Source organism: Magnolia sinica, chromosome 3, assembly GCF_029962835.1.
Source record: "Magnolia sinica isolate HGM2019 chromosome 3, MsV1, whole genome shotgun sequence".
In the NCBI taxonomy this organism is placed as follows: domain Eukaryota; kingdom Viridiplantae; phylum Streptophyta; class Magnoliopsida; order Magnoliales; family Magnoliaceae; genus Magnolia; species Magnolia sinica.
In genome coordinates, this window is record NC_080575.1 from 84,050,444 (window position 1) to 84,072,388 (window position 21,945).

The 21,945-nt window shown below is 38.3% G+C and overlaps 1 protein-coding gene across 1 annotated transcript in view; it reads left to right on the forward strand.

The window, feature by feature from the left end:
* Positions 1-21,945, forward strand: part of LOC131240097 (probable E3 ubiquitin-protein ligase ARI8) — a 116,864-nt gene that overhangs the window by 89,574 nt on the left and 5,345 nt on the right. The window contains exons 8-11 of the mRNA XM_058238140.1: positions 6,181-6,288; positions 6,397-6,487; positions 6,578-6,667; positions 14,307-14,354. Of these exons, the coding sequence (XP_058094123.1) occupies positions 6,181-6,288; positions 6,397-6,487; positions 6,578-6,667; positions 14,307-14,354 (337 nt within the window). The remainder of the gene's footprint in view (positions 1-6,180; positions 6,289-6,396; positions 6,488-6,577; positions 6,668-14,306; positions 14,355-21,945) is intronic.

A 21,945-nucleotide genomic window follows, 5' to 3' on the forward strand; every position in this document is an offset into this window, starting at 1 on the left:
TACAATTACAATTTTAAAAAGAGGTTCCAAATTCTTCAATCTTCACTTCTTGTGTAAGTTGTCTTCACTTTTGCCTTGAGTCCTTGACCCTTGAGTCTTGATCTTGATTCTAGAATTATGTAGAATATAGACTTGTAAAATTGTGTTGTTGTAAGTTGTAAGTTGTAACACTAAGTCACTAACACAACACTAATTTATAACTTGTAACAAAGTAACAAACTAAAAAAAAAAGTTAGAAGTTGTTAGAAAACTTAGAACTTGCATATATGATTATGAAACTTTAAGAGAGAATGAGATTGAAAGAGAGAGTGGTGGGTGTGTTGTGTGAATATTTATAACTTGGAAAAATTAGAAACTGGAAAGAGAGTTCAATTCAATGGATGATGGAGAGGTTGGTTGTCTTGTAATGTCTCTTGAATCTTGATTCTTGAATCCTTGTAGATGTATGTACTTGTCCCTTGATTGAAACTTCAATCTTCTTGAAAGAAATATGGATGAAGGAGTGGAGTTTAGGGCTTGGAATTGTGTAAGAGAGAGTGTAAGAGAGCAAAATAGAGATAGAGAGAGTTTGAGCTTTGAGTGCATGTAAGAGTGCTTAGAATCCCTTTTTATAGAGAAAAAATCAGGATTAAAAATAAAATAAAATTTCCAACGGTTAGATTTCTAACCATTGGCAACTATGTGATCGCATATGCTGTATGCGATCACATATCATCGCACATGTGGCATATGCGATCGCGTATGTGCAGTGATCGCATATGCGATCTATTCTCATGTGTGCGCATATGCGAATGTGCGATCGCACATGACAACGTTGATTGCAATCACTAATCATCTTTGGAGCCAGTAGTGTCAAGATCCTTGGTAGCTCGTGAGCATTAGGCTTTCTGTGTAGCTGTTGGGTGTTGAGATGCAATCATGGTTAACTTGTTACATATCTATTGTAGTCGTGAAGCGTCAAATGGTTGTATAGTTATGAATCGTATAAGATTCTATATGGTATCAAGATAGCTATAGCATGTACAATGCTTGTGTGCTATTTACCAAGTTGGACAAATTCTGACAACGTTGTCTCAATTGGAAATTTTGTGTTCTAGCATTGCCATGGGTTTGACGTGCTAGAGGATGTAAGTATAGCATCTAATACTAGTGACCTACTAAACCATATGGAATGATGCCAAAGGCTTGGGTCTTAGGTTCATATTCTGAGAGTCTAAGGTTGAGATGGCTCATGACTTTCGGCAGTACATGGTGTCTAATGCTTTAGAGCATGAGGGACCAAAACATGTCTAGCACTTACTATTGAAGGCATGACTATAGTTGCACAAAGTGCGAATCGTAGCTGCAACAAATTTGGGTGCAGGAGCGGGGAGGCCCCTCTTTCAAAATGTAAACAAGTAGAAATAGGTAGGAAGCAAGAGCTAGAGTGAGATTCCGAAGTAGGAACGACACCGAGTTAGAAGGATCTTGAAACTCGGGTGGGGTTGTGTAGTGCTTGGTGCATAGGTGCTAGTTCCTAGCACTAGCCCTTTGGCAAAAAATTGCCTATCTGCCCATGGATCTCATCCATCAATTAGATCAGACTTTAGATTTTGTTTATAGAGAACGTACTTGTTTCTGCCATTGTTGGAGTCTGAGGAAGGAAATGATTGTGCACTCAAATCTTCCTCCTTTTTGCTTGAATGCATCACCAGATGGGAAGCCTTGTGCGTGAGATGACAAATGGAGTTGGGGACGAGAAGAACCTATATAGATTTTGTTGTCAGCTTCCTATCTCTTTACACCCTCTTTACGTAAAAGGCAATGTCTTTGTTGTTTATAATCTCCTCATATGTAAAGAGATAAAAGTATAATGGCCTAAAATACATACGTACAACTATAGCTATGTGCCCCTCATCTTTATGATCCAAATCGTCCAAATCACCAACCGGACACAAATACCTTGTGTTACTCCCCTTAAAGGGCCAATGCTAACATTCTCTCACTCCAGTTGAGTAATATGTGGCACCGTGGTATATAATGGCTTGGGTATATCTTGTATGTACTTCATGAGCTTAAACATTTTACTAGATACTTATAATGGCTCATGAGCAGTACCCTATATCATCCAGTTGAGTAAGACTGTTGGTACGGGACCATACATTTATCATTACATTGATCGAAGTGGGACTAGGCATTATCATAGATATAAGCATTCCCAATGACATCGATCCTTTCGCATGGACATATGGTTTGGGAATTACATTCCAGTCCTTCCCTCTATTCCAAGCAAGGTATTCAAAATCGGTTATGTTTCGGCCTTAACGGCCAATACGTAACGATAACTGTATCAACCGTTACGCAATATGGCCCCGAAACGGGGCACCTCTGTTTTTTGGGTTTGTAACGGCCATTACGGGACCGTAACGGCCGTTACGGTACCTTAACAAACGTTACGGGCCATAACCCTAAAGAAAAATGGAAAAAATGAAAAAAAAACGTACCTTTTTTTTTCCTTTTCTTCTTCTTCTTCTTCTTATTATTATTATTATTAGGCTGCGGCTGTGGTGCTACTACGGTTGCGGTGGCAGCAATTGCTGCCCTTTTCCTTCTTCTCTCTCTCTCTCTCTCTCTCTCTCTCTCTCTCTCTCTCTCTCTCGTTTCAGTCCCCTCTTTCTTATTTCCAGAAAAAACTAATGGACTAGCGTGGCTGTTTCACAGCCACGCAGTTTTCTTTTTTCTTTTTTATACTCTGCAGTGCTCGCTGCATGGTGCACACACTATTTTATTACGTGGGGTGGGGCCCACCTTGATTTATGTATAGTAAATCCATGCCATCCATAATTTTTCAGGTTCATTTTGAGGCATGATCCTTGAAATGAAGGGATCAAAATCTCAATTGGATCACGCAGTTAGGATTGAATGCCCACCGTTAAAATCTTCTTAGGGCCCATTATAATGTTTATTTTCCATCCAACCTATTGATGAGGTAACACGGACCTTCACCTTGATGAAGGGAGAACACAAATAACAGCTTGATCCCAAAATAAAATGTGTTAAGAAATTTTTAATGGTGGGAATTAAATCCTTATTTTGTGATCCACCTAAGATTTGGATCAGCCTCATTTTTTGGTCCATGCCCTGAAATAAATGGGTAAAAAGGATGGACCACATGGATATACAACAAATGCATTGAGGTGGGCCCCACTTTTAAAGGCATGCTCACCAGTGGTCCACCGAAGATTTAGATCTACCTGAATTTTTGGACCATGCGTTAAAATGAGTTGGCAAAACGGATTGATGACATGGATATACAAATACATCGAGGCGGCTCGCTTGGCCCACTAGTGGTCCACCTGAGATCTAGATTTACCTCTTTTTTTTCCAATACCCTTAAGTGAGTTGACAAAATGGATGGATGACATGTATATATAATACATAATCGAGTGAATACATGGCCCTAAAAATTTATACATGAGGTATATATAAACTCTAAGTCACAATCCCAAAATTAAATTGTTTGAACAATTTTCACTATTAGTTTGCAAACACTTGTTTTTTGAAATAGGACCATTTGATATTTTTCATTTTTCACTGTCCAATAAATGTCCACCAATCCATTAGTGGGATAAGTGCCAATAGATTGCATTAATTTGAGGCTAGTTTAGGGCATCAAACTGTCCCCTAATCATCCTCGAATTGACAACACTATTTACCCCAATTTAATTTATTATTATTATTTTTAGATCTATTGAGGAAAATGATATCAAATTGTTAGGTATATGAATTACATAATAGGATACAGAAGTCCCTAAACTCTATATATTGAAATGAAATGTATGTGAGTCACGAAGTATGCAATGCAGTAGCACTATAAATAAAAGGAAAACTTGAAAATATAAGATGTTTTGTAATTACATTCATTATAGTAAATTTATATAGATATCATATAGTTACAAAACTAAATATAAAATGTTTGCAGTTGATTCCAGGTTGTCAGGTTCATAAATCCATCAGACAACCTGATATAGCATTCTCACTAAAGAGTGGACCGTTACACTACCATAAACATGTTCCAAATAATAAATGAATGCATATTTGGAATATTTAGAATATTCCGAATTTAATGGATATTTTTCCTTTTTTTTTTTTTTTTTTTTTTTTTTTGCACCATTACACACCCCGTATCGGCCGATATGGGGCATATCCGTATCTGTAACGGTGGGCACCGTTATGCTCACTGATACCGCAACGGAACACCTTGCTTCCAAGGGATGCCTTTTGCCTTTAAAAAAAAAAAAAAAAAGCCAAACCTTTTTGTTCATTAGCTTTATGCATGCACATGATATGAATGATGAATAAAAATCATAAAGCCAGAATTGTTAATTGAACTTGAATAAGCTAGAATGTGTACACAATTGTAGTGTTTGCCCATATAAACTAGTGTTTTAAATAGTGTATATAGCATACCAATGTACCCTCTATAGCTTGTAGCATAAGCTACTCAATACTTTTATTTTTTTTATTAAAATGGTAGAAAGTAGGATAAATAATATAAATAAATATAAAAATAGCAAAGAAAATTAAAGAAAAAGGCTTAAGACGGTGGCAATACAAAACACTAAAACGATTGGGCCATTTCTTTGCAAAACACTAAAGTAGTGGCCATATGCAACACATGCGTGTCAAACAAGCTTATTCTATAGAACCGACATCCTCGGAGGGAAAAAATGAAAAAAAAAAAGAAAAAAGAAGAAGACAAAATGGCAACCAAAGGGATATTAGAGGGAAAAAAATGACAAAATATAACCTAAATCAATAATTTTATCAATAAAATAAAAATAAAAATAACTAATTGTGGTCAATAGTTATAAACATACCTTTATTTGTCTTCCAAATTAGGCTGAAATCGCAAATCGCAACACCCACAGCCGTACGAACGTGAAATGGGGGAATTCTAATTTCTCCTTTATTTGGCGTCCAATGCCTTTGAAATTCTAGCCATAGGATCCTTTCATAGGGCTGATCAGAACCCTAAAATTTTTCCCCAAATGGTTCAATGGATTGGAGAGAATTGAATGCATGATTATTATTATTATTATTATTATTATTATTATTTCGGCTGGAAGCATCAACACTTAAGTTGCGTGGGATTATGAAAACCCCTCTTTCAAAAGGCTTTAGTTTTATAAAAGGGTTTATGTTTTGTGAGTCTGATACCATTTCAAACTACTAAAAACTCTCTAGCCATACATTTTCATGCCCAAATTCGGATGGTTAGGATTGTCTGATGGGTGTAATAATAGACATACAATCTATCCACGGTAGGGACCACAATTTGGATGGCCTGGATTGACCTAATGTACTGCTACGCGTGATGGGGACGAGTCAGCACCATTTCCAAATATCTATAGAACTAACACTAAAAAAGCTTAAAAGAAAAGGGTTTTCAGGTAGCGTACGCTACCAGGGCTACATCCTATGCTACATGTTGAGTATCATACCAAAGATGAACGCTACAAGTGTACGGTTCATAGTGTTTTAGCTATACTATGTTCCGTAGCGTACGCTACTGAAAACACTTGTTTCACCATAAGCTGTTCTCACTCTCGAAACGGTGCCAGTTATACGTCTTAGTGATGCCGATATATCCAGTTGGGACCCCTTCCCTTCCCATCACCACCACACAATCTCCCTAGGTACTTTATATTATGCTTTCGCCAAATCTATAATGTGTAGATTCTTCCTCATGTCTCTGTACTCTCCCATCATCATCATCATCATCATCATCAAAGTCTTATCCCAACTAATCGGGGTCAGCTACACTAATCCTATTATGCCTGTCTTAGATTGTTAGGATTTATGAGAAAAGCTGTGGCCAAAAGACAAATAGCTTCAATTGTTCTACCATGAAACTGATTTTTGATATCCTTGTTTCTTGCCTTGAAATTTTGTTCAACACACTCAGAGTTCACTGTAAGTTTGATCCCTGATTGTTGGTGCAACTCCTTGCATCCCCTTTGTTCTGTGTAAATAGGTGTTATTTTCTTGGTTGAATGCAAGCTATCTAATATATTACTAGAAGGTGCATCTAATAAAGGGAAGATATTTGATTCTTGGTGCCAGATGTTTTATCATATTACCTGGTTCTTGTTGTCATTTAAGCATAATGCTAATATAAATTGCTGATGTAATGGTCAGGATATTAGCTAATTCTAAGCCTTGTCCGAAGTGCAAGCGGCCAATTGAAAAGAACCAAGGGTGTATGCATATCACATGCACACCTCCTTGTAAATTCGAGTTTTGCTGGTAAGATTTTATGGCTTTCTATTTTAATCTCCAAAATGATAAATTGAGTCCTTCATTCCTCCTAGTTGTTTCTTGCTTAGTGCATTTCTTCTTCTGATATTGTTGCAGGCTGTGCCTTGGTGCATGGTCAGATCATGGTGAGAGGACAGGTGGCTTCTATGCCTGTAATCGATATGAAACCGCTAAGCAGGAGGGAGCGGTATGATTATCTTTTTCAACTATTTGGTGCTGTCAGCGGCATCTTTGAGCATTTACGACATCATCTTGGTGTTCCTTGTGTTGCTTGCAGTATGACGAGACTGAGAAAAGAAGGGAAATGGCGAAAAATTCTTTGGAGAGATACACACATTATTATGAACGATGGGCAACCAACCAGTCTGTATGTACAGTTTCCTCTTATAAATTATTGCGTTGGAAGATTCATTCTGTCTCATGGTTCTGAATCTAGCATTGCTGATACAAATAATCAAATCTTTTAGTTGCTGATACGAATAATCAAATTTCTTTCATTTATCTTCAATACCTGCATTTTTGTGCTTCTAATACTTATGCCCTTTTAACAAGGTGTGCCAAAATGGTTGGTTACGTATCGGCCATAACGGCCGATACGTAACGGTAACGGTGGGAACCATTACGCGTTTCGGAGTCGTATCGTCCGATACCCGATTTTGTACCCGTATCGGCCGATACAGGCCCGTTACGGGGTGTAACGGCCGTAACTGTAACTTTTTTTTTTTCATTTTTAGCTCTGTTTTTGCTGTTTTTTTGAAACTTCTTGCTTCCAAACTATTTCTCACTCCTTCTACTACTAATTTCGACCAACCTTGGCTAGGTATTTGAGATAAAAACACATTATATTACAGATTTTTTTGAATCAAAGCTCGGTGGGCCATTTTTCAGAAATTCGTTAAAAATAGATATTTATACTTTTTTTTAATATGTTTTGCTGTTTTAATCATGTCATATGATATGTTAATCATAGCAGAACATGTTAATGTGCATTTTACAGATTTGGGGTGCCGTTTAATAATTTTTTAATATTTTTTTCTATTTATGCATGAATTTTGGCCCCTTGGGATTCACATATGTCCATCAAGGGTTAAGTATTATAGGTTTGGATTAACTGGGAATTAGGTTAAGGGTTTGGTATTGGGGATTGAGGGTTCTAGAATTGATGATTTAGGAACTTATGGTTTAAAAGTTAGGAAATAGGAGAAAAAGGGAATGGAAGTGAGAAATCACTATTCACGGCATTGTTCACAACACTATTTACGACACTGTTCACAGGTTGAGGGAAAGAGAGGGTGTAGATTTAGGTTTGGTTTTGATGTGGTCTGGTAATGCAGGGGCATTTCACACCGGGCTCGAGTGAGGTAGCCTGTGGGATGCGGGGACACACTCGGGGTGGGTGGCCCATGTGAGGCGGGTGGCTCGTGTGAGGCAGACCCCACCCGTGAGAGGCAAATGGCTCGTGTGAGATGGTACCCATGTGATTTGGGGCCCACGAGGGGGGTTCGGCCGAGGTCCTAACCCATGAGATGTGGGGCTTGGGCTATGAGATAAAAGGATTAATTTGCCATGCTCTAACGGTTCGAGCTTTTAAAGCAAGTGGTTAATTGTCCTGCATCAAATTGGTATCAGAGCGGGAGGTCTCGTGTTCGAGACTCCTCACCGGGGGTGACTAACGCAGGGGCATTTTCACATTGGGTTCGAGTGGGGTTGCCTGTGGGATGCAGGGGCATACTTGGGGTGGGCAGTACCCATGTGATTTGGGGCCCACAAGGGAGGTCTCATGTTTGAGATTCCTCACCGGAGGTGATTAATGCAGGGGCATTTCACACCGGGCTCAAGTGGGGTAGCCTATGGGATGCAGGGACACTCGGGGTTGGCGGCCCGTGTGAGGTGGGTGGCTTGTGTGAGGCGGGCCCCACTCGTGAGAGGCGGTAACCATGTGATTTGGGGCCCATGAGAGGGGGGTTCGGCCGAGGTCCTAACCCATGAGATGTGGGGCCTGAGCTATGAGATAAAGGGATTGATTCGCCATGCTCTAACAGTTCGAGCTTTTAGAGCAAGTGGTTAATTGTCCTGCATCGTTTGGATTGGGTTTTGGTAAGGATGAGAATTGGGAATGAATATTGTGGAGATGGGTTAAGAAAAGTGGAAAATTTGAAAGAAATAGAAATAGAGAGAAGAAAACTAATTTGGATTAAGATTAATGGCTTCACACCATGGCATCACACCATTCCAATCACAGGAAAATGCAAGGAGAAACCATAGCAGAGAAATCTCATTCATAATAATCATAGCATACCCAAATTAGGGTTCTCATAACCCTTAAATAGTCTCAACTTGGGACTTTTATAAAAAAAGACACCTAAATAAGAAAAAATTCGAAGTACCTCCTACTTTTAAACCAAAATAAGACATCATCCCCCAACTCTCGAACAAATATAAAATAACCCCTAGCTAAGGCGAAAAACGTGTCTCCACGTGTAAAATGTATCTCGATGCTTCCAATAAGCAACCCACATGTATCTCCCCAATGTAGGGTCTTCAATGATGCACCAAATATGCATGTGGGGTCTTCTACGCACCTACGATCTGGAGTCTGGCTCCACGTAATGATCATCTAGCCATAGAGAAACCGGGGCATGGGGCACAACTCGTCTCCTCCTCTGATATACTCAATATGGTGCTCGAATGTCCACATCACATGGGTTGCCTGAGAAACAAAATTATCAAGCATGTGCAAGTACGCAAGATGCGGATGTCGTGTTGCTACGTTTTAGGAAACTAAGAAGAATGATTAGGACAATGGGTTGGTGTGGTGGTAGCAGTGATTGGGTAGCCAAGAATGTGGTTGGAACATTGGGAGGCATCAAGTTGGTTTGGGACTCGAGCGCGTTGGTGAAGGAAGAGTGACAAGAAGGGGAATTATCTGTTTCCATTCTTTATAGATCCGTGGATAAAGAGGCGAGAAGGGTGTTCATGCCTGTTTGTGGTCCTAATGATCGTGGTGTGAGGTAACGGTTGTGGGTGGATCTAGATAGCGTCAACAGTTTATGGTCTCTTCCCTTTTGTGTTGGAGGGAATTTCAGCGCAGTTGGATATCCACATGAGAAGTTGAATGGTACACATATTCCTCCAGAGGTATGTGTGAGTTCTCGGCTTGGATAATCAGCTTATGATCTTCCCTTATTAGGATGCAATTTCACTTGGTTGAACAGTCAAGATGGACCAGAAGTGTCTTATCTTGATAGGCTTCTTGTCTCCTCTGAATGGAAGAATGCTTTCCAGGTATAGTGTAAAGGGGTTCGGCATTCGGTGTCTATTCATAATATGATAGTATTAGAGTTATGGGGGCCAGAACCTTTTATATTTAAGCTTGCATGCTTGGAAGATAGCGGTTTCATCCTGTTGGTGAAGGAATGGTGGGCTGGTTAGAGGCTTATGTTGAAGCTGAAGTTATTGAAGGGGAGAACTACAGACTAGGTAAAAATAAAAAAGGGGGTTCGGTGGATTAAGAAAAATGGAAATTGCTTGAAGCTATCTAATGTATTGATTTCAAGGATGAAGGAAGGCCACTGAGGGAAGATGATATGCTTGAGAGGCAAACCTTGAAAGCGGAGCTTGAGAAAAATCTCATAAAAGAGAAATCAGATGGAGGCAAAGGTTGAGGGCAGCATAGCTCAAAGAAGGGGATAAGACTTCCAAGTTTTTCCATGGTATTGCTAACACTAGAAGAGCTTAGTAGTGATTTAATGAAAGAGTGGAAGAAAAGGCAGTTATCCGGGAATCCATTGTTCGATGCTACTAAGAGTTGCTAGCAGCGGATGATTGGTTTTGATTGAAGATTAACAGATTGATGGTGCAGAGGTAGCATGCTTGGAAAGGACTTTGGAGGAGGATAAGGTGATAGAAGTGTTCTTTTTACTTGATTGGGACAAAGCCCCAGGTCCAATGGGTTTCAAAATCCCCAAATCTCCTCTCTCTAAAAAGACAAAATAAGGATTTTATGGGAAGGGTCTTTTACATGTTTTAAAAGAAAAAGGGTAAAAAACAAGAAGGAAAAATATTTAGGAAATGACAGAAGATTTTTTAATGTAATTGTGGGCGCTTTTTACACAGTCCACAATTACCATAAGTATGATAATTGTTCAATTCATACAATAATCATATGATTCATACGATTCAATTACGATAAATTGGAATTTGTGATTTGAACCTATGTTTCATATTGCATGGGGTGTGATATGGTATGAATCATACTATTCATATCATGGGCTACCATGAAAAGACCGATGGGCCATTCTATCCATCTAATCAATTGCCAAAAAAAATAAAAATGGATGGATGTATGATCAAGATCATTTATTTAAAAGTAGGTCCAATCAATGTGTTGTTACATTTAGTTGTTGGACCCATGAAGGATTGGTTATGGTTCTAGAATATTAGTTTCATTAGATCATCCTACTATCTCACTAAAAAGAATGCCTACAAAAAAAGAAGGCCCTCTTATGGTTTGGATTTGATCATTCACAATCAGTGTGATTTTTTCATGGGAGCCCATGAAATGTATGTTGGATCAAATGTATGTTGGATCAACTAGTGAAGTACTCGACTCCATGCAGAGTTCAAAGTATCGGTATTGCTATAAGTCTTGCTGACCGGAGATATGGAAACAATATCGGTATTGCTATAAGTTTCACTGACCGAAATATGCATATTTGCATATTTAAAATACGCATATCGACAATCTAAAATACGCATATTTGCATATTTAGGAATAAAAAAATTTGCAAAACGAATGTAATACACAACAAGTTTCCATTTAATGGGGGCCTACAAGCATGTGTTGTCGTAAGAAACCAGTCTAGCCATCCCATCTATCCATCTAACCATCTCATCTATCCATTCAACCAAACATCCATTGACATTTTAGAATATCGATAAAAACAATATTTCGCCGAGAAATCATCGACAATTGGAAAGGAAACGAAAGGCTATGGGCACCCATGTTGCGATAACAATAATATCGCGATACGATCGATATTATCGTCGACAATTTGAACACTGCATACAACCATGCGCCCAAAAAAAAAAAAAATCAAAATTGGATTTTTTTTTTTTTCAATAAACAGATTTTTTATGATATCGATACATTGGCGATACAAGCGACACTTGGAATTTACACAGTAAAAAATATTGGCGATATCAATACACTGACGACACTTATACATCGCTGATACCTGAAATTTCTAAGACTACATGTGTTATCGGTATCATTGAGTTGGAGATGGGGATAATATCGAGGATATTTCGATAATATTGGGGTCACTCCGAATAATATGTCCATGTGATCATTAATAGGGCTGATTTAATGTAGTCGATACATTGGCGAAACAAGCGACACTTGGAATTTACAAAGTAAAAAATATTGGCGATATCAATACACTGATGACATGTAGCGATACATCGCTGATACCTGAAATTTCTAAGACTACCCATGTTATTGGTATCACTAAGTTGGAGATGGGGATAATATCGGGGACACTCCGAATAATAACTCCATGTGATCATTTATAGGGCTGATTTAAGGTAGTCGACACCATGTATTTTACCCTACACACATCTAGTTCTCTTAGAGCATTGCAACTTGTAGTGCTAATAGTTGCATTGGTACACCTAGACATTCCAGTAAATCGATTTAGACCGTCCATTAGGGGAAATGATATCATATTGCTAGGTATACGAATTACATAATAGGACACAAAAATCTCTAGACTCTGTATGTTGACATGAAATGTTTGCAAGTTGCGAGGTATGTGATATACAAATACTATAAATAATAGTAAAACCTGCAAATATGAGATGTTTTGGTATTACATTCATTTTAATAAATTTATATTGATATTATATAGTTAGAAAATTAAATATAAAATGTTTGCAGTCAATTCTAGGTTATTAGATTCATAAATTCATCAGATAGCCCAATATAGCATTCTAACCAAAGTCTGGACCGTTATACTACCATAAACATGTTTAAAATTATAAACAAATGCATATTTGGAATATTTACAAAATTTCAGATTTTTTTGAATTTTATTTTTGGATTTTGTGCAGAAAAAAAAGAAGAAAGAAAGAAAGAAATTTAACTGATACAGGCGTATTGGCCGTTACACTGATTCAGCGTATCAGTAACTGTGGGCACCATTACGCCTGCTGTTACCGCTATGGAACACCTTGAGATCGGACAATCTAAGATCAAATGATTGGGCAGTCCAAGAGTCTCGATGCAACCAGGAGCTCTATTGCTTAAATAGTCGTTTTGCACTAGGTAGTCTGTGTGTAAGACTTGACTAACCCTGGAAGGCAATGAAACAGAAGAAACATTAACAGAAAAGCATGATATGAAGGAATAGAGACTTGTGTCAGATGAAATTAGCAATTGGATGAACTTTACATGTATTTCTCTCTTTGTGTAAGTCAATGGGAAGATAATTTGGATTAGTATTTGGAGGAAGAGAAGAAGCAATACCTAAGTCTAGATCGTTTGATGGTGTGATGTCATCATAAGAAAGTCTTTTCTCTGTCCTTCCATTCGATATATCATCATCATGTTGTTCGGATTCATGTTAGACGTTTTGGCATTAGTTTGACGCTGGCTGCCAACCTGACACAACCCCCCTTTATTGGGACTTGGGCCTGGCAATGAGAAAACATACATCTGTTAGATTCATGTTTTCTTAATTTCAATTTGCCGAGGTGGTGAGGAACCAGTAGATGGAGACAAAGTTGTAGCAGAAGGTTGAACAAAAGGACTCAAGAACAGGAAGAATGACACTATAAATAGAAGGCTGTCCTCATTGAACATGAGACCTAGAGAGACACTCAACTGGAGAAGAGTAAAATGGAATATTCTACAAAAAGTTATCATTCATAAAGATAAACTATTTGCCTTAGGCTCCTGGACAATAGCGCTTGTATCCATTTTTAGAACTAGAGTATCAAATTAATATGCATTTGATTTCTTTAGCATCCAATTGATGGTGATGAATGTCGGGACATGTACAATAATACACAACCAACACTTTTATGAGTAATAAAAAACAATGACCTGGCCAGTTGAAACATTTGGTTTGGCATTTTCCCACTTAAGACTCTTGAAGGCATAACACTTATTAGGCATGCTGCAATTAGAAATTGGGTTTGGGTCTGGGTCAGGGTTGGGTTGATTTTTGAGAGTTCTTGGACCCAACGTTTTGTAGTGGGGTGAACTTTGAAACAAGCCTGTTGTAGTGTGTCCAGATTGAGATTCTTATCCATTTATTGTTGGGTTTGATCCAAATCAGACCCATTTAAAATTTGGGTTTGGGTCAGTTGGGTTGATTTTGAGAGGGCCCTGGACAGGCATTTTGCAGTTGGGGTGAACTTTTTGGACCCATACTTGCTCTAGTGGGTCCAAATTGAGTTCCAGACCCTTTTTTTGTTAAGGATTGGTCCAATGATGCATCAGGTTTATCCAACCCATTTGCAACCCCCCACAAAGAACAAATTGAGATGGTTTAGGGTTTTTTTTTTTTTTGATGAATATGAATTTTATTAAAAAGGAGAAAAGAAGTCAAACACAGTGAGTATGCTGCAGCAATTCAAACAGCAACATGTTATGCGCAACTAAAGACAAGAAAAAAGGGGGACCCTTCCCTGCCATTGCAGCGCCTCAATTGATCATAGAGAGATGAAGATAAACTAGCCCTCAGCCTAGGTGGGACCTAGTCATTTGATTTGCGTCCTAAGTATGCATGTTGTATATTTTGGAGTTCCGTTCTTAAGCCAAGTAAATTTGTTTTGCATGATTTTGGGCTGATAAAAAAACAACGAAATATGACATCCATAAAGATTGCAAAGAATTTTTATCTTCAGCCTTATCTAACTTGTACCGAAGCACACCCACACACGAACATATATACTTTGTGGATATGAACATTTTCTAACCAAAGCTGAAATCTTGCTGGCAGTCAAGGCAGAAGGCACTTGCAGATCTGCATCAAATGCAAGCCGTGCAGGTAAGCAATGTTTCTCATAATACTCAATGTACTAGTGATACTTTTTTCTTTTTTCTTTTTTTCCTTTCTTGTTTTCCTCCATCTCTTTTGAGTGGTAACATAAACTATTGGCAACAAACAAATAGGATACAAATGGGCAACAGGGGAAAGGGGATGGCGAGAGGTTATCCGGCAGCCCAGCCCCCACAGTTCCATCATTCCATCCCAAACCCCCCTAAGATTTTCCTTTTTACAACCCAGAAAGTGGTTTAGCCCCAATGCTTAGGAAATGGACGTGCCCATAGCCCCCCTTACACAACCTCTATTAGTATCATATTATTGCTAAAAATTAGATTGTTTCACTCCTTCCACAGCAAGCAAACCATGGCCAGTAAGGAAATGCGCCTGAAGACTATCAATTAAGATTTGAATAATGAAGATGACAATTAAAGAAAATAGTAAATACAATTTATTAAGGGAAAAGGAAGAATTCTAATTCAAGACTGCAAATAAACTAAGCCGTTTATAATCACTATAATCACTATCTTGAGATAGCAGAAAGATTGAGAAAAATTCAAGTTTCTTGCAAAACAAAGCAATTCTATAAATGACTTGGAAAATATAAAAAGAGAGCTCAAGGAACAAATAAACTGGGCTGGTTAGTCTAAATTCAAGAGCTTAAGAATCAACTAGGCCTAAGTAGAAACACATCAAGCAAAGAATGAACTGGACTGACTCATCTAAAGAATATACTACAAAGTGTGTTATAGCAAATCAATTGATTTTTTGAGCAAATACCTGAGCTTTCTATTAAAAAAGAAAGAAGCAACAAACATGAGAGAAAGCTCTCGGAAATACAAAGAAACAGAAAGAAAGAGAACACGAAAAGAAATCAAAACCAGGTTAAACTTAGTGTTTAACTGGGCTGTCTCACTATTCCCACAGATTAACCCATTCAATTCCAATCTCCGACACTGATAAATTGGAAAAACTACAATGAACTGATGCCCATTCGATGATTGATCCTCTCATCATCTCCAGCAATGCTTGGAATGATATCTACAGGCACTTGAAAATTCTGGCATTCCTCTTTCCATATCTCCCAACAAATAGCAAAAGGACCTAGGCCCTAGAGAACCTAGAGATCGGACTATTGCTCCAACAGTGGAACTGCCCTTCCAACGAGGATTGCCCTTCCAACTAGGCAACATTGAATTCGGCTAACTAAGAAGTTCCAAGCTTGCATAGCATATTGACAATGTAGGAAAAAATGGGGATTGCTTTCTATTTCTGCCAAGCTTGGTGTGAAAAAACGAAGGGATTATCATAACAAATTATAATGATAGATTTAATGCAAACAAGAAACACCATTTTATGAGATAGTTCATATTATAATTAATTCAACTTTTAATTCATTATATATCCTATAAAGATCTACCCAATGGGGCCTACAGGACAAGTCTAGATTGTTCAGATATGTCCCTAACAGAAGATGCAACCATCAAATACTTGTTACCTTTCTAGTGACTGGCTACTGCTATAAAGATAAGAAAGAAAAACAAAAAAGAAAAAGAAAGAAAGGAATCATAGGTATAAGGTAGTCTAACTTCTAAATAAAGCCTAGCTGAGCTATCCCTGTTTTCAAAAGGGCAAAATAAATGGGCTAAGGATGAACCCACGTTGAAAAAGTTTCTGTTAAAACTCGGACCTTGCTAGGTTCCATGTCAGTTCAAAGGCTAGGCCCAGATATTTTAGGACCGAGCTTGGTATTTAGGCAGCTTGTTATTTAGGCTTGACGAATAAATGGTTCAGGCTTAGGCTGATCATCATCTATCTTGAACACAGCTCATTGCCCATGGTTTTATATTTAGTCAGGTACCCATGCAAATATAAGCATTGATGCATGAATGATGCAACTTCTTTTTATATCAATTTGTAAAGGATGCACTTTAGTGGCTTATTGGAATATATGATATATGGGCATCATGGTGTGCCGTAATGGTTGTTATGTAACAGTAGCTGTCCGTGATGCGTCATGGGGTTGTAATGGCTGTTATGAAAAAAATGACCTGTAACGGTCCATTACAGGCATCGTTCCAAATATCACTACCAATATCAATATTATCGGTATTGCCGAGTGAACGAGATCGAAACTGCTTTCTTTCATTTTTTTCCCCCCAGATATCGTTGAAATATCGGCGATATTTCATAAAATATCGAAACCTCAATATCTCGTTGAAAAAATCACACCGACTGCAGTATATACTTTTTCTGATGTTGACACTATATCGCCGATACTGGTAAAAACATCAGCCAACGCATTCCAGCGTAAACGAGTGATTTGAAAAAAGAAAAGAAAAGAAAAACATGCTTTTTTCCATTCTTCCATATCTGTGACAGGAAGGGGATTTCAGCACCTCTACATTAGGTCTTGTGGAATGAAGATCCGAATTCATGGAGAAATTGTGTATTGTTGACTTGGTGGACTGGAAATTTATAGGTATGAAAATTTTGAAAAAAATAAGGTTTTTTTTTTTCCTTTGATTTTCTCTTGGATTTCATTGCAAATCCATTTTTAGGCATGATTCTCATACATTGACATGGATTTGGGTGAGAAATCATACATTGACATGGATTTGGGCGAGGAATCGAGATAACTTAAGATTGAAATGAGAAATTTGGAGAAAATGGGGGACACTTTATCGCCTTGAAGGGGCAGGTACACCCTGTCGTATAAATACAAACAAACAAAAAACGTAGTTAGTTAGTAGAGAGCTAACAAGTATTTGATGCTTACATCTTCTGTTAGGGACATATCTGAAGGATATGCACTTGTCATTTAGGCCCCATTGGGAAGATCTTTATAGGAGATAATAATGAGTTACAAATTGAATTGATTATAATATGAATTATCCCAAAAAAGGATGTTTCTTGTATGCATTAAATTTATCGTTATAATTTAATCCCTTCTGAACGAGAGAGATTTGATGGTTCCGAATCCATTGTATTAATTCCACTTCTTTCTTGTGGTATGCTCTCTATGATCACAACCCATGATTTAATTGCCATTCATTTAGCTATTGAGCCTCAAAGTTTATGTTTTATGTCATAACAACATAAAAAAGAAAGTTTGAATTTTCCACTCAATTAGCATCTTGTATTTCATAGAAATTGGGTAGGGGCAATATGACCCTCATGTAGAGGCTAGCCTATCCGACTTTCAGGCACCAAGATATGTTTTAGTGATGGATGATTCTCATAAGAGATTGCTGACATATCATGACAATTCCCGTTCTTGAAAATCATCTCCAAATCCAGAAAACATACGGGATTCTCGGATTCCTCCTTGCTCGGGGCAAAAACATATTCCAATGGTGTAATGCTGTCAACTTATTGGGAAAAGGAGGAAAATCACTTTGACTGGAGAATCTATAAACAACTAATTTAAGTTAATATCATAAGTAATTACACGGGAGGGCCTTTTCGCTCAAGCCCGCTTTTCTTTCTCACGTGGTGTCCATATGATAGATAGCCCCATAATTCTGAAGATAAATAGGGGCATCAAACGTGACACCCACATGGAATCCAAACTTGATTTGTCATCAATTTCTTTTCCATTAATCTGGTGGTTCAGGTTTTCATGTTAAAGTGATTCTTTTCTTTATCATTTTTTTAAACACCAGCTATAGATGTGTTAAAGCGATTCTTTAGAGGCATAGCTTATTAGAGGTCTGACACATATGATGAATAGTCTAAATCGATGATTGGATGTTTCCTAATATAATCAATTTGCACTGTTCATTTTCTTGGCGATTGATCGGATATTTGAAATCATCAAATCAAAGTGATCCTTAGGGTCTTGGTATGATAGGTGAAAGGTGCACATCATGAAGAGTCTAGATCAATGTGTGGACCTTTTTTAATGTTATTAATCCAGACCATCTGATCTCAAAATCATTGCTCACATGGTTAGGATTGTCTAATCAAACTTATTCTTAATAGACAAAAGGAATGAAAGATGGGCTCAAATGATTGACAACCCTGATCAATGGTTGGGTCTTTTCCAGTATAATCGACCTGGTGCATCCACCTTTATGGCCTTGAAGTAGCCTTTGTGAGACCCATCAACCAAAGTCAAGAACCTGGCTGAGCGCTCTTTCTAAAATCCACCTCCTCCATTTTTGTGCATAACCCAACTGGCTCAACATGTAGTTAAGGAAATCTAATCGACATGGTCATATCCTTTGTCAGTGTTATGCTTACAGACAATACCTTTTTTACCTTCCCTATTCTACGAATCGATGCACTCGTGGGCTATTAAAGTGCTATACAATTTTTTTTATTTGACCAGAAATGAACCCCGAGCCTTAGATATTACATCCGAGAGAACCAAGCAAAATCTAGAGCTAAAATTTTATAAGGGCCCCCGATGAGAGTAATAGGTCTAAAATTCCTTGAACTTTCATCCCCCTCTTTTTTCTTGATAATAGTAATTAAAAGCACCACCCAACTCTGTTAAACAACCACTATTAAAGAAGTTGACAATGAATTTTATCAAGTACCCCTTTTCCATATCCCAAAACACCTGAAATATTGCCAAGGAAAATCCATCTCGCCCCGGGGCCTTGTCTCTGCCTAAAACATCCACTGGTGCCTTGATTTCTTCTTCAAAACACGAATTTTCAAGAAACATGGCATCCTCTTTTGAAATTTGGTTAAACGATAGATTATCAAGGTGTGGCCTTACCCAGCTCTCGCTTGTAAGGAGATCCTTGTAAAACTTAACAACAACATTACATACTTGTGACCTTTCCTCTACTGTTACTCCATCCACCAATACACTATTAATCTTGTTATTCTTGACCTGAGCACTTGCTATGCCCTGTCTTTTTTTATTTTATTTTATTTTATTTTTATTTTTTTATTTTGTAATTCTTATCCCCCTCTTTTAGCCATGTTGCTCTAAATTATTGCCGCCATTTTATTTCCTCCTTCAACCTCTTCCTGTGTTCTAAGGAAAGCTCGTCTCTCGTGGATTTTTCCACCTCCGATAGCTTGATTCCCTCCTCGCTAAGGTCTAGGGCTTGAATATCACAAATAAAATTTTCTGGCTCTGCGTCTCAACTCCTGAGCACCCCTTTCCTTGACAAATTGATTTTGGCTTTTAGGAATTTAAGTTTTTGGAATAATATGAAGCCCGCATGACCCTCAACCGCAAAGGAAGACCACCATTCGTTCACCAAATTCGGAAACCCCTCCACATCTAAGCACATCCACTCAAATTTGAATGGCCACGTGCCCCAATTATTCCCCATCACCTTCAACGAAATCGAACTAAATTTTAATTTTTAGTAGAGGCTATATATATATATATATATATATATATATATATATATATATATATATATATATATATATATATATATATATAATGGATGGATGGTTGTTGACTTGGGTGCTCGGAGAGGGACAAACGGCCGGACAAGGAAGCTTCAATGCTCGATCGAGTGGAAAAGGATGACTAGACAGGGACGGCTAAGTGCTTGAATAGGGATGACTGATTGCTCGGATAGGGAAGGATGGCTGGAGAGAGAGAGAGAGAGAGAGAGAGAGAGAGAGAGAGAGGCTGGTTAGGTTGGCTACAGCAATAAAAAGGAAAGGAAAATTATGGCGATATTATATATTTATATATATTATATAGAGAAATGCTCACACACTAGTTGGACCATTGAAATTGGTTCAACTAATTGTGCATTAATTACCAAAAATCCCTCTTTTCTATTTGCATGTAATGCACCACGTGTGAGAATATGCGACATGAAGTCTTACATGAGTACGACGCGAATTACGTGTCAAAGATCCAACCCATTCTTCAAATAGGGTCCACTAATTAAATTTTCTTTTCTAAAAATTAGTAAATGCTTCTCATCAATAGAGTGGCACATGCAAGTTGAATATGGACAGTTGCAATGGATTTCTAATAACCCACTTTTCTTATAGAAAAATATCGTATTATTGATCATAAGAAAATAATATTGTCCTTCACATGCTTACATGAGGCCCTACCTAATTAATGGACTGGATTTGTTACACGTGGTGCATCGCTGGAATATATCACACGTGTACAACTTCTTTAGTAATCTCATTTTCTTTGGAAACAATCCTTCCCCTCTTCCTCTCTCCTCATTTAATGCTCTTTTTCCTTATTTAATGCTCTCTCCAATACGTTTGGAAATGAATGGAGTCCTCGGCTTAGAGAGTGCTCTGTGGGGCCTATTGTGATGTATGGGTTTTATCCACGCTGACCATCCATTTTGCTAGATTATTTTAGGGCTTGAACCCAAAAATGAGTTAGATACAAGGCTCAAGTGGACCACACAACAAGTAGTGGTAATAATACACACACTATTGAAACTTTCCTAGGGCACACTGTGGTGTTTATTTTTCATCCAACCTATTCATAAAGTCAAGTAGACCTTGATGAATGGAAAACACAAATATAAGCTTGATCCAAAACTTTTGTGGCCCTCCAGAAGTTTCAATAACAAGAGTTTAATCCCCATTGTGTGGTCCACTTGTGTCTTGAATCTATCTCAGTTTTGGGACTATGTACCAAAATGATACGGAAAAGTGGACTGTGGATAAATCCCATACGTCATAGTGGCCAATAAGAGCCCCTGCCCATTCTAAGCTTGTGTATTAGATTTTTTTAGGACGCGGATTAGTTACTAAACCTAACCGCAGCGAGTCTCTCTACTGAAGTGACGTTGCCACGTTCTTTAGGCCCCACCATTATGTATGTGTTGTATCCACACCATCCATCCATTTGGAGAGATCATTTTAGGGCACAAGCTAAAGAATGAGGCAAATCCAAAGTTCAAGGGACCCCACCAAAGAAAACAATGGGTACAGTGACGCCCGTTGAAACCTTCCTAGGGCCCACCGTAATGTTTATTTGAGATCCAACTTGTTTATAAGTTAACACAAACATGGAGTAAGGGAAACACAAATATTGGCTTGATCGAAAACTTTTGTGGCCCAAAGAAGTTTTTAATGGTAGGCATTCAATCCCCACTGTTTTTTGTGCTGGGGTCCACTTGAGCTTGGATCTACCTCATTCTTTGGCTCATGCCCTAAAATGATCTCTCCAAATGGGTGGACGGTGTGGATACAACACATACATCATGGTGGGGCCCATAGAATGTGGTGATGTCTCGCTACTGTTGAGTTTAGTAGCTAATCCGCATCCATTTTTTTAGGCTCCTTTCAAACACAAATCTTTGAAAATCCAACAGTTATTTAATACTTTGGCAGAGTACAATGCTTGATACAAATCTTACTAATAAGAGGTATACAAATAGAGTTGGGCACGACTCGCCTAACTGGACTCGTTCGGACCCAAACTGAATGGGTGAGTCAGTCCGAACCGAGTAGGCTTTACCCAATCCGAACTCAAACCGAGTCGAGTTCGAGTTACCTAGTAACTCGACCCGATCTGAAACCCGACTCGACTCGGGCTGTCAGGTATGGTATGTATGTACACACACACACACACACACACACACACACACACCCATCGGCGCAACCCTCTGGCCTTCCTCCTCCTCCTCCT